General features: G+C 51.9%; 1 protein-coding gene across 1 annotated transcript in view; it reads left to right on the top strand.

Annotated features, from left to right (window-relative positions):
• LOC100960267 (fer-1-like protein 4) overlaps positions 1-13,255 on the top strand; it is a 37,486-nt gene that overhangs the window by 802 nt on the left and 23,429 nt on the right. Inside the window, 21 exon segments of the mRNA XM_023512138.1 lie at positions 312-352; positions 354-398; positions 492-591; positions 2,168-2,259; positions 2,628-2,669; positions 2,951-3,115; positions 3,599-3,659; positions 3,759-3,890; positions 4,111-4,173; positions 4,266-4,350; positions 4,569-4,728; positions 4,836-5,019; positions 5,115-5,301; positions 5,903-6,264; positions 6,618-6,726; positions 6,924-7,101; positions 7,196-7,224; positions 7,227-7,315; positions 7,773-7,873; positions 12,190-12,277; positions 12,352-12,468. Of these exon segments, the coding sequence (XP_023367906.1) occupies positions 312-352; positions 354-398; positions 492-591; positions 2,168-2,259; positions 2,628-2,669; positions 2,951-3,115; positions 3,599-3,659; positions 3,759-3,890; positions 4,111-4,173; positions 4,266-4,350; positions 4,569-4,728; positions 4,836-5,019; positions 5,115-5,301; positions 5,903-6,264; positions 6,618-6,726; positions 6,924-7,101; positions 7,196-7,224; positions 7,227-7,315; positions 7,773-7,873; positions 12,190-12,277; positions 12,352-12,468 (2,430 nt within the window).

Raw genomic sequence — 13,255 nt, 5'->3', positions numbered from 1 at the left:
CCACAACGCCCGGCTATTTTTTGGTTGCAGCCGTCATTGTTGTTTGGCGGGTCCGGGCTGGGGATTCGAACCCGCCACCTTGGGTGTACGTGGCTGGCGCCTTAGCCGGTTGAGCTATAGGCGCCGAGCCGTCAGCCCTAATTTGAAGTCAACCCCATGTTGGGGGAATCAGTTCCCAGTTTTGAAGACCAGTTCTAGAGTTAGCTCCGAGTTTGGAGGATTGGCTTCTGTTTCAGGGATGGGAATAGGCTCTGAATTGGGAGTCAAGGTCAGCTCAGCATTGAGTGTCATAAGCTTCCTTTTATACCTAGCTGCTCCGTTGGCCCCACTATGGGGGACCACTGGCTGGCGAGTTTCTCTGTGCAGGTGGTCAACTGTAGTCGTGTATTTAGCTTCTCGTGAGTAGGCCTGGGGGTACCAGAATGTAGGTATGGGTGGGGTGGCTTTGTGCACTTTCTCTGGGTCATTCTTGCTCTATGCCACTCCCGTAGGCTTCTGGGGACCCTAGTAATCTCCCTACAACAGCTACAGAATGCTGGGCATTTGGTGCTACGGGAGGCCCTAGTGGATGAGAATCTTTGAGTGTCCCCGGTGAGTCCCCCCCAATCCTCCAGCTTGCCAGCTTGAGGCCTGAAAGTCCCATTTCTTGGGAAAACCTGAGACCCGACAGAAATGGTACCAAGGCTCCCCACTGAGGGTGGCCAGAGTCAAGAGTCAGTAGTCCCTTGAGGGTCTTTCCAGTGTCCCACATGCCAAGAACCAGATTGAGCTCTGAGGCTCAGGGGTGTGGCCATGGGGGAGACAAGTAGTTCTGTGCTGCTCCCTGACCCTGCAGCAGGCTCAATCTTATGGGAGACAAAGATGAACCTGGTTGGATTATTCTAGTGTTTCACAGAATGTCTTGCAGTCCAGTAGACATGGACCTGGCTTCAAATCTCAGATCTGCCATTTCCCATTTAAGAACTTGGACAAGTTATTTAGCTGTTTTCTCATTTACATAATGTGGATTCATACAAAATGTTGAATTTTTCACTCAATCTGTCATTGTTGAGCTCTTATTATAAGCCATGTGCTGTGCTGAGCATATATGCCTCCTTGGAGTTCCCTATCTAAAAAGATAGGCAAACATTAAACAGATAATTCACACAAATCAGTGCAAAACAGTCATTGGCACATGTCACAAAGTGTCAGGCCCAGCCTCTTGGCGGACTATTGTCCTGGTTCTTTGGCTCCTTGCTTGGAAGAATCGACTGGTGCCAGTGTGATGGAGTGATCACAAACAGGAAACAATTCCATACAAAGAATTGTATTACAGAAAAGGATGCTATACTAAGTGAAAATATGTTCCAGAGAGGAGTGGATCAGTCTCCTCCAAGTGGAGAAAGATGTCGAGGACTTGGCTTGGTCCAGGGGTAGGCTTACAGGAGGTGTAGGATATTACCAAATGATTGACAGGTGTTCTTAAACAACAAGATTGCAGCCACATATGCTCCACAGGTGTGTAAACCTCAAAACCTCAGATTTCTGGTTTTAACTACATTTTCCTGCAGTGCCTTCCTCAGATTGGTCCCCAGTTTCTCCGCCCCTAGGAGCTGTCCTCCTGGCCTACACCTGCAGATTTGGTCCTACCTAACAAAAGAAGCTGGGAGAGAGTGTACAACATGGGTGTGTGACCTAGCTGGGGTTCAGAAAAGGTTCCCTGAGGAAATAGTGCTTGAGTTTAGACCTGAAAGATTATAGGCATTAATCAAGTAGGAGGGTAAAATGTTCCAGGCAGAGGAAAAGGCTTATGCAAAACCCCAGTGTCCTGGAGGAGCACAGCTGGGGTGCAGAACAGAAGCAGAACCCAGGATGAGATGAAGCTGGAAAGGCTGGTGGGGCCAGACCATGCAGAGCAATGAAGACCACAGTCAGTGATTTCCAAGATCAGTGAGGGAACTTTGGATTCATGTTTGGCCCACTCAAGAGGTAACTTGCCACATGGTAAGTTCTTCATAGGTTGTGAGTAGTCAACATTATTAACCCATTAGAGAGGATTCACAAAGTACCATGGATGCAGGCCAGGAGGGTCTCTCCTTATGGATGGAATTAAAGGTGTTGTCCTTGGGCCTATCCTAGCCTCCGGACAGTTAGAAGGGGCCCTAGAGGACACTATATCTGGTTTTAGATCCAGGTGGAGCTTGACCTGAAGTACCAGCCCGCAGAGGGTGCTACTGGGGCCTGGGCAGAGGAGGACTTTGGGGCATCCATCTCTGACAGGTAACCCCCACCTCCAGCTACCTTAGCAAGGCCTGGTGGCCCCATTTTAGGCAGGCGCTGGAAAGAGAGAAGTGGTACCTAGCCGCTGAGCATTGTGGCGGGCCCCTGTAACCTCAGCTACTTGGGAGGCTGAGGCAAGAGAATCGCCTAAGCCCAAGAGCTGGAGGTTGCTGTGAGCTGTGACAGCACAGCACTCTACCGAGGGGAACAGAGTGAGACTCTGTCTCTAAAAAAAAAAAAAACAAGAGAGAGAAGTGGTACCCAGTTCCAATCTGGATCTGCCAGTACTGTGACCCCTTGGATGTGGGCTAATAGGCTTGCAGCTCTGTAGTCAGGCTTGTTTCTCTCTTGTTTCCCTTTCTCCCCAGCTCAGAGCTGATCATCCCCAATGTGGGCTTCCAGGAGCTGGAGTAAGTGTAGGGGGATGACCTGAGGTCAGTGGGGGTCAGTTTTGGGATTAGGAGCCAGTGAAATGGGGTCAGTCCCAGGTCTGGAGATTAGTAATGAGTTAATTCCAGGGTGATAGGTCAACCCTAGAATTAGAGGTCAATTCTGGAATTAGAGGGGTCCCAGGATTAGGAGTCTGTCCTGGGATCCATTGAGTCAGTCCTAAGGTCCAGAAGTTGAGGGATGCTGGAGAGATGATGAGAGATAGGTTCCAGACATGTCCTTTAAGGGCCTTTCCTATCAGGCCTGGGCAGGCCCAGCTGGAGCAGCAAGCAGTGGTTTTGGGCCGCAGGCTAGCTCGAGGCCTAGGCCAGAAGGATGATGAGGACAATGAGCTGGAGCTGGAGCTGGAGCTGGAGGATGAGCCTGATGTGGAGCTCTCAGGGGTTGTGTTCAGCCCCCTCAAGAGGTAACTTGTATCCATAGCACTCCCACACCCTACCTGTGAGTCTGTCTGCTCAGACCCACATCCATCTACCCTCACAAACACTCAGGCCCAGGGTATTTGGGAAGTGTGGATACCCTGGAGTACTGCCACATTCCTGCACATAGTTATACTGGCTCACATACATGCAGGTGATTAAAGCTGGATGAGGGCAAAGAGTTTTGTCTCTTGTTCACTGGAGTGTCCTGGTGCCTAAGACAGTGATCCCACATAGTAGGTGCTCAATAAATCTTTGATGAATGAATGAATAGTTTCAGGGCTCTGGAAATGAGTCAAATTCTGGGTGAAGGGTTAAGATGGAGACAACAAAGACAAGACCTGAAGGACGCAGAATCCAAAAGTTCAGAGGGAGAGAAGATCTTGTTCTCAGCATCATACAAGTGTGCGTGTCTGTGTGTGTGTGTGTGGAAGGGGCCAAGTGGGAGCTGAGCTTAAGCTTCTCTGCAGCCGAGCCCGGAACCTGGCCCGCAGGGATCCCTTCCACATGTCCAAAGCCCAAGACTTCCAGGTACTGCTCTTTTTCCAGGCCCTAACACTAGGGGACACATTTTCCTCCCTCTACTCAGGCAGCTCTGGCTTCCTTTCCTCCACCTTTTGCACCCCTCAGGTGGGCATCACTGTGCTGGAGGCTCAGAAACTGGTGGGAGTGAACATTAACCCGTATGTGGCAGTGCAGGTTGGGGAGCAGCGCCGAGTGACTGCCACACAGCGTGGCACCAATTGCCCATTCTACAACGAGGTGGGCACAACCAAGGAAGAGGGTGGATCGGAGGGAATGGGTGGTATCCAGATAGGAACTGTCCCCAGAGGGGGCGTGGCCTGGGTGGAACTGAGCCTACGGATGAGCAGTGGCTGGAGGGAAAGGCTGGGGGGCCGAGAAAGGAGGGTGCTCTTTGTCCCAGGGTCGAGGTAAGCTGGCCTCAGCTATTCACATCTAACCTCTCACTCCTACAACCCAGTACTTCTTGTTCGAATTTCATGAGACCCGGCTTCGCCTGCAAGACTTGCTGCTGGAGATTAAGGTGAGGTGGGCTAGGAATGGGAGGTCTCCCTCAGCGAAGGGGAGACGAGAAATCTCCAAGACTAACCCCCTTAACACCACGCCCTCCCCCAGGCATTCCATTCGCAGACCCTCCCCTTTATGGCCACTCGGATAGGTACCTTCAGGATGGACCTGGGCATCGCGTTGGACCAGCCAGGTACTAAACCCTCCCCTTACTGAGACTTGCCTGCACCGACAAGGACCCGGAAAATTGATGCTCTGGGCTGGGGCGCTGCACCGACTCCTGAGCACTAACTTCTGAGAGCGCCATCTCTCACCAAGGCTGAACTCTTTGCACTCCCGCTGCGCCAGACGGGAGCCCCAGCCTTACCACCTCCTCCTGCATCCCTGACCCCTGGCCCTCACCTCCCCCAGATGGCCACTTCTACCAGAAATGGGCTCCTCTGCATGATCCCCAGGACACCCGCGCCGGGACCAAGGGCTTTGTCAAGGTCACTTTGTCCGTGAGGACCCGCGGGGATATGCCCCCTTCGCTGCCACCCCTGGGCCCAGGGCACAGTTCGGACATCGAGAAGTGAGCTGGGGTGAAGGGGGAAGGGAAGACTAGAACCAGGCATGGACTCCAGGCCCCGAAGAAGGGGAGAGGCCGAGGCTCCAGCCTCTCAGTGCCCCCTACCCTAGGAACCTGCTCTTGCCGCGCCGGGTGCCAGCCCAGAGGCCATGGGCGCGACTTCGCGTGCGCGTGTACCGCGCCGAGGGGCTTCCTGCGCTGCGCCAGGGGCTGCTGGGCAGCCTGGCGCGCGCCCTGCACGACCAGCGAATCTTCATGGAACCCTATGTGCGGGTGTCTTTCCTGGGCCAGCAGGTAATTGTCGTCCCCGCCCGGTGCCCACTGTGCCGCTGCTTAGAGACAGATCTGCGCTGACCCCCTCCGCCCGTCTTGGCTACCGCCGCCTTCAGGGTGAGACATCTGTGTGCCGCGAGGCGACAGCGCCAGAGTGGAACGAGCAGCTGAATTTCGTGGAGCTCTTCCCGCCGCTCACTTGGAGTATTCGTCTGCAACTGCGGGACGACGCACCCCTAGTCGATGTGGCACTCGCCACGCACGTGCTGGACCTGAGGCAGATCTCGCACCCAGGCCGAGCAGGTGGCTGTTTCTGGGTCCTGACCTGAGTCTAGGCGACAAACTCGGCCTCGATTTGCTTCTGCCCCATGTCCCAGTCCCAACTGCAAACCTCATCCTCGCTACCACGCTCCGCATAGGAAGCATTGTCCATTCTAGGAACAAAAAATAAAATAAAAATAGAAAAGAACCCCCCCAACTAAAATAAAGCTGCTCCCAAACAGGCCCTGCCCCCTAGAGCCAAACCTATCATCCCCAAACTGAAACCCATCCTCGGTTTGGCCTCCTAACAAAATCCTGACTCCAGCCCCACGTCCAGCCTTGCCCTTCCTACGAATTTTCTCCTGTACCGAAAGAAGAGGGTCCACCCAGGTGCTCTTACCCAGGCCCCTAAGGGATAACCTAAAGCTCAGTCCCAACCCTATCTCCACCTCTAGGGCTCCAGCTCTGCCTCTAGCTGCAGGTTGGTAGCCTTGGGAAGTGGAGCTGGTTTAGGGCACCTGAAGCTGAGATTCTGCCCTGCTCCTACTTTCCCAGCACTTAGAGACCATACAGGTGTGGTTCATAGATCTAGTACCCACCTGCCTCTGGCTCCCTTCCAAAATAGCGTTTTTGTTCCCTACAGCCGGCTTTAACCCCACATTCGGCCCAGCCTGGGTGCCTCTCTATGGCTCACCACCCAGTGTGGGTCTCCGGGATGGTCTTCAAAGTCTCAATGAAGGCCTTGGCCAAGGCATTTGGTTCCGAGGCCGCCTTCTGGTGGCTATATCCATGGAGGTGTTAGAAGGGAGAGCTGAACTTGAGCCTCCTCAGGCCCAACATGGGTCCAGGTTGTTGAGGCTCACCCGAAAGAAGAAGAAGAAAGCCAGTCGGGGTCAGATGCCAACGGGGGTTCCACAGCACGTGGATGCCAGCTCTAGTGCGGCTGGGGCTGAGGTTCCTAGTGCCATGGAGGCGGAGGTGGAGGAGCTGCTGCCACTGCCAGAGGTGGGGGCTGGGGCTTAGTAAATGGGGCTGGACCACTTTCAGCTCTGGAGGGTATAATCCACTTCCTGGCCTTAAACACCATGAAGGGGGTCTTAATTGGGGGGTTGAGTGGAGTACAGTGAGTGTACACATGGGCTTCAGTGTACATACACACATTGAGGGAAGGAGGGCTGACCCATTAAGGATGGGCCAGAGAGGACCAATCCCCAGGGCCAATGCCTTGGGGCTGCAGGGGTGGAGAGGGAGGTAGCTTACCTGCAGTGACTTCTAGGCCTTGGTTACAGTGTCTTTCTGTGGGCGTTGTGGCTATGCATAGTGTAGGGGGCTGACTCCAGCCTGACTCCCTTCCCCAGAATGCCCTGATGCCCTGCGAAGACTTCCTGCTCTTTGGTGTGCTCTTTGAGGCCACCATGATTGACCCTGCTGTGGCCTCCCAGCCCATCAGCTTCGAGATTTCCATTGGTGTGTGGTTTAGCCAAACCCTTGGGGGTCATGGTTTGAGGGTGGTTACTCTTGTTTCAGACCTTAGGCCCCTGGCAAGGGCTGTTGGCCTTCAGTAAGGGGTGGGTTCTGACTTCTGTTGAAGCAGAGGCAGTTGAGGAAGGGGTCTGACCCTCAGCCTAGGGCAGGCCTGCTGACCCTTGCTGCTCCTGAGGCAGGTTGCGCTGGTCGCCGTGAGGAGCAATTGGACAGAGGGTCCAGGGCCTGGGAGGGAACTGAGGGTGCTGTGGGGGATGCACAGCCTCTGTTGGAGTCCAATGCAAGGGCCAGAACAGAGGAAGAGGAGGAGGAGCTGGGGACCCCTGCTCAGCGGCCTGAGCCCATGGATGGCAGTGGGTAAGTGCTCTTGGTGGCTGAAAGGAGGGTGTTGGGAGATCTCTAAAGACGTAGAATGTCCCCCTGAGCCTCTGCTTTTCTCCACCTGGCTTAGGCCATATCTCTGCCTGCCCCTGCGTCACCGCATCCATGTGTGCACGTGTGGAGCCGCTGGGAGGATCACACATGGCGCCTGCATAGCAGCAACTGTGTGAGCGAAGTGGCAGAAAGGCTGGTGAGTACAAGGCTGGTGCCCCTGAGAGACACCAGGCCACAGGGACTGCAAGGACAACACAGCCTTTGAAGGGACCTTTGGAACGGGGTGAATAGGCTCATCACCTGTGATATTAGTGCAAGGTCAGGGGTCACAGAGGCCAAAAAGTATAGCTTCTGGGCAAACCAAGGAAACCAGAAGTTGTAGAAGGACAGAGATTCAGAATTGTTGGATCCAGGAAGGGCTGGATACAGGAGACAGGTGTGGGCCAGGAGGGGACTAGAAAAACGGAACCATCACCCAAATGGAACCAAAGTAGGATTTAGCTCTGCCATTGTCCTTTCTCTCCCATATCATCCACTGGTCCCTAGTTACCAAAGGAGGGTGACCCAAGAAGTGCTTTTGGAGTGGGATCAGGGGCTGTGGTCTATAGGAGGTCAGGGTCAGGAACCCTCAGGACTCTCAACTCTCTACACAGGACCAGGGGCTACAGGAGGTTGAGACACTGCAGCGCAGGCCTGGGCCAGGCGCCTGCACACGGCTCAAGAGGACTCTGGAAGAGCTGGTGGCTGGGAGCAGGTGAGCTGAGAGCCAGGCCCATTGCTTCCTGTCCCCAGGCCATCTCCAGGGTGAGGGAGAGAAGGGAGACTCATGATGACTATTTGCACCCGAGGGCAGCTTACAGCTTCCCTTAGCACTTTACAGCATAGAGGGAAGGACATGACTGTCCCTATCAAAGGAGCTTGATGGAGGTTATTGGGCATTAGGCCATCCCCAGATCCTCTGGTGCTTGGGCTGCCTTCCTCCTCCAAATGTGCTCCCTTTCCCACTCTTAGAGGATCATAGCAAGTCCTGTCTCCTCAGAACTCCCCTCTTACTTTCCTCCACACTTGTTCCAGCTAGTGACCTTCTCTCCTACTTCCTGAGAAAATAGGAGCCTCACCTTCCCCCACCCAGGCCACCATGCTGCCCCCTCTGCCTCCATCCATGCCCCTTCCTTCCTGCCAGAGTGGAGGGAGTAACCCTGCTCCAATAGCCACAGCTGTGATCTTGATTTCATTGCCTCTCACCTACTGGAGGATTTAGCTCTGCTATTGTCCTTTCTCTCCTGTTTCATCCACTGGTCCCTAGTTACCAGGTTATGCTGTAACCACATAAATGTGTTCCAGTCATCTTTGACTGTCACTGCTCTGAATCCCATTGTCTGCTTCAGGGACTTAAGTGTTTTTCTGATCCTTTTCTCCAAAGAGTTATTTGTCTCTATTCAATAAATATTTATGGCATCTACTATGCCAGACATTGTTTTAGGCACAGAAATAGCAGTGAAAAAGCCTTCCTGCCCATAAAAATCCCTGAAGCTTACATTCTGGTGTAGGGAGTGGGGTGGGGCTGAGTGGAGACACAGATAATCACCAAGTGATAGAGAGACAGAAATATTGTAAGTAGGATAAGGATAAGTGTTAAAAGAGAAAATCAAGAAAGTGTTAGAGAGAGGTATTGAAGTTTTAGAAGGGGCATGGAGGGGAGGCTACTGTGAAGGTGACATGAAGATGAAGGAGCAAACCATATTTGTAAGGATGTTCCAGGCAGCATGTACAAAGGCCCTGAGGTAGAAGCATGCCTGGTATGTTTAATCAACACCAAGGGAACTAGTGTGGCTTGTGGCCATGTGAGCAGAGTAGATGAGGGTGGAGGCAGCATGGAAGAATGACTCTGGGGGTTGATCATATGGAGCCTCTTAGGGCATTGTAATGACCATGACTTCTACCCTGAGGGAGATGAGAAACCGAAGAAACTTCTTCTTTTTTTTTTTTTGTAGAGACAGAGTCTCACTTTATCACCCTTGGTAGAGTGCCATGGCGTCACACAACTCACAGCAACCTCCAACTCCTGGGCTTAGGCGATTCTCTTGCCTCAGCCTCCCAAGTAGCTGGACTACAGGTGCTTGCCACAACGCCTGGCTATTTTTTTGTTCCAGTTTGGCCGGGGCTGGGTTCAAACCCGCCACCCTTGGTATATGGGGCCGGCACCCTACTCACTAAGCCATAGGTGCCGCCCTACTTCTTTTTCTTCCTTTTTATTTCTTCCAAATTATTATCTACAAGTACACAGAAGGTTTTGAAAAGGAAAGAGAGATGTTCTAACTTATATTCACCCTTTCAAAGGACCCGTGGGGGAGGGATGGTGTGAGAGAGAAAGCAGAGAGATTGCTAAAGAGGGCATTGTCATAAACCAGGTGGTAGATGTTGATGAACTGAATCTAGGATGGCTGCAGTTGGAGTGATGGGAATGAATTCAAAACTTTGAAGCTGGAGGTGACACCTCAAGACTTGCTAACAGATGGGTATAGGGGATGAGGAAAATATAGAATCATGAATGGCCCCCCCACCCCACCAAGATTTGGCTTGCAGCAACTATGTAGATGGTATTGTTTACTGGAAAATGAGAGGAGGTCTGGCTGGGAGTGGTGGCCTATAGTTCTTGCACTCTGGGAGGCTGAGGCAGGTGGTTTGCTTGAGCTCAGGAGTTTGAGACCAGCCTCAGCAAGAGCGAGACCCCATCTCTACAAATAAAAAAACTAGCTGGGCATTGTAACAGGCGCCTATAGTCCTAGCTACTCAAGAAACTGAGGCAAGAGGATGACTTGAACCCAGCAGTTTGAGGTTGCTATGAGCTATGATGGCATGGTACTTGGCACTCAACTCCATGGCAACTTAGTGAGACTATCTTTAAAAAAAGGGAGGGAAGGGCAGAATGTCTGACAGAAGTGAGAGGAGAGTAGATTTTTTTTTTTTTTTAGAGACAGAGTCTCTCTTTGTCACCCTCAGCAGAGTGCTGTGGTATCACAGCTCACAGTGACCTCCAGCTCCTGGGCTTAGGCGATTCTCTTGCCTCAGCCTCCTGAGTAGCTGGGACTACAGGCACTCAACCACAATGCCCGGCTAGAGAGCAGTTTTTTTATTTTTATTTATTTATTTAGAGACAGATGCCATGGCGTCACAGCTCACAACAATCTCCAGCTCCTGGGCTTAGGTGATTCTCTTGCCTCAGCCTCCTGAGTAGCTGGGACTACAGGCAGCCGCCACAATGCCCGGCTATTTTTTGTTGTAGTTTGGTCGGGGCTGGGTTTGAACCCACCACCCTTGGTATATGGGGCCCGTGGCCTACTCACTGAGGCACAGGTGCCACTCTATTTTTATTTATTTATTTATTTATTTATTTATTTATTTTTGAGACAGGAGACTCAAGCTGTCCCCCTGGGTAGAGTGCTGTGGCATCACAGCTCACAGCAACCTCCAACTCCTGGGCTCAAGAGAGTCTCCTGCCTCAGCCTCCCAAGTCGCTGGGACCACAGGCACCCACCACAATGCCTGGCTATGTTTTTTGGTTGTAGCCGGCACTGTTTGGCGGGCCCGGGCTGGATTTGAACCCGCCACCTTGGGTGTACGTGGCTGGCGCCTTAGCTACTTGAGCCCCAGGCACCGAGCCCTTATTTTTATTTTTTAGATAGAATCTCTGTTCCCTGGGCTGGAGTACAGTAGCATCATCATAGCCCCCTGCAACCTAGCTCCCTGCAACCTCAAACTCCTGGGCTCATGTGATCCTCTTGCCTTAGCCTTGCCAGTAGCTGGGGCTACAGGTGCTCACCACTATGTCCGGTTAATTTTTTTTTTTTTTTTTTGTGGAGGTGTGGGTCTTGGTATGTTGCCAGGCTGGTCTCCAACTCTTGGTCTCAAGTGGTCCTTCCTAAGTACCTGGATCCTCCCAAGTACTGAGCCACTGCTCCTGATCTTTTTAGGTGATTTTAGGGATTTTTAAAATTCTGGGATGAGAAACCACTAGAGAGGAGTGAAATGGTCTGGAAAGTATAGAAAAGAGCATTTGGTGCTGTACTGAAAATCTTCTACAGGGAAGGGGGAGGCCGGAAGCAGTGAGAACAGGAAGCCCCTGCAGTAATCCTAGGTGAGGAATGATGGTGGCTTGGACTAGGGAGGTCCTGGAGAAGGATAAAGGGGGGAAAGTGGTTAGATTCAGGATTTTTTTGAAAGTAGAGTGTAAAGAATTTGCTAATAAAACGATGGGGAATGAGATAAAGAAAGAGCAGTGAAGGATGACCCTGTAGTTATTATTATTATTATTATTTTTGAGACAGAGTCTCACTATGTCACCCGTGGTAGAATGCCGTGGCGTCACAGCTCACAGCAACCTCAACCTCTTGGACTTAAGTCATTCTCTTGCTTCAGCCTCCCAAACAGCTGGGACTACAGGCGCCCACCACAATGCCCAGCTATTTTTTTTGTTGTTGTCATCATTGTTGTTTAGCAGGCCTGGTCTGGGTTCTGACCTGCCAGCCCCGGTGTATGTGGCTGGTGCCCTAACCACTGAGCTATGGGCGCTGAGTCAAGCCTGCAGTTTGGAGATAAAGCAGGGTTTTATTTTTTTGGTGGGTAGGGGGGCACTAGAGATCATGCATTTGGTTGGGGCAAGTGATGTTCACACTTTATGAAAGTGAACCTAGTGGAGACTAAATCACAGGCTGAGACTTACCTAGGAATGCCCCAGGGCATAAACAGATTCTGATGCAGTAGTGCCTGGCATGGGGCGGAGATTCTGCATTTCTGACTAGCCTGCAGGGAGCACCAATGCTGTTGGGCCATACTTGAGGTGGCCTAGGTAGTAGCTAGTTAAATATAAGTGAGATCTGGGATTCAAAGGTGAGGCCTACTTTGATGGATTTGGGAATGGTCCAAACAGAGACCATCCTTAGATGAGGAAGGGAGTCCCTGCAGAGCGCCAGACTGAGGGCTGTGAGGGAGGCTGGGGTGGGAGGCCTCTCTGTGGAAAGTGGCCTCAAGCGTCAGCACTCTTTCCTTTGACTTTCCCCTGCTATGCAGACAGTTTTGCCATGGCGCTGAGCGCAGGACAATGACCAGGCCCAACGCCCTGGATCGATGCCGAGGGAAACTGCTAGTGCACAGTCTCGTACGATCCTGGGAAAGGGAGTCAGGGGCACCTGGCTGGGGCCTTTCACTCATGCTTTCTTCTTGGCCTTCCAGAACCTGCTGGCAAAGCAAGGACTGTGGCTTCTATGGGGCCTGAGACAGAGCAACATGCAAAAGAAGTTGACCTTGGCCAAGAAGCTCCTGGCAAAACTGCGCTTCCTGGCTCAGGAGGTAATTGCTTGCTTACCCCATTTTCCTACCTTGTGTACCTCTCTCCCTAAGCTCTTGGGCCATTCTGGAGGCCTCTGGGCTAGTGTGATGAAATGTGTATCTTCTGGAATGATGCCAGAGCTGGGACCTGTTGCTTCAGGTCACAGGACCAAGCTCTATTTGGATTAGCTAAGGGTGAGGATGAGAGTTCTAAGGCCCAGCAGGGATCTAGGGAACATTTGGGATCTCTTTGATGAAGATTTGAGAGCAAGCTCCCTTGGGCATGGCCTCCTGGTCTGAAGCCCTGAACATGACGTGCTGAAGGTTAAGGGGATTCACAGTTTTGGAATGTGTTCTCTGCTAAACATCTGCATTTTTGCCTTGTATGATCCTTCCAACAACCTTGAGAGGAGGTCACCCCATTTGACAGAAGAAACCGAGGCTGAGAGAGGGAAAGTGACTGGTCCACCATATGGCAGCAGAGCTGGAAGTCAGAGCCAGTTTTGCCTGACTCTGAAGCTCAGTCCTTCCCAAATGCACAGGATGTTTACATTGCTGGGCCCAGTGTGTTCTCTTAGACTAAGGAGATGGATTTTGGTCTCATACCTTGAAGGATAAGCTGGAATTTAGCAAGTGAAAAAAGATGAACAACACATGCAAAGATCTAGAACTAGGTGGCCTGGGTACCTGGGAAACACAGTTTTGGAAGGAGAGATAGAATAGAGACCTTATTAAACTGAATTTTAGTGCAAAATTGCTTTTTAACTTATAACTCAAAATATCCTTTTGTTAGGTGACATTTAAAATT

The sequence above is a fragment of the Otolemur garnettii genome, unplaced genomic scaffold (assembly GCF_000181295.1).
Source record: "Otolemur garnettii isolate 467f Iridium unplaced genomic scaffold, OtoGar3 scaffold00025, whole genome shotgun sequence".
In the NCBI taxonomy this organism is placed as follows: domain Eukaryota; kingdom Metazoa; phylum Chordata; class Mammalia; order Primates; family Galagidae; genus Otolemur; species Otolemur garnettii.
The sequence above is the reverse complement of the archived record's forward strand: the minus strand, read 5'-3'. Positions and strand labels throughout refer to the sequence as shown.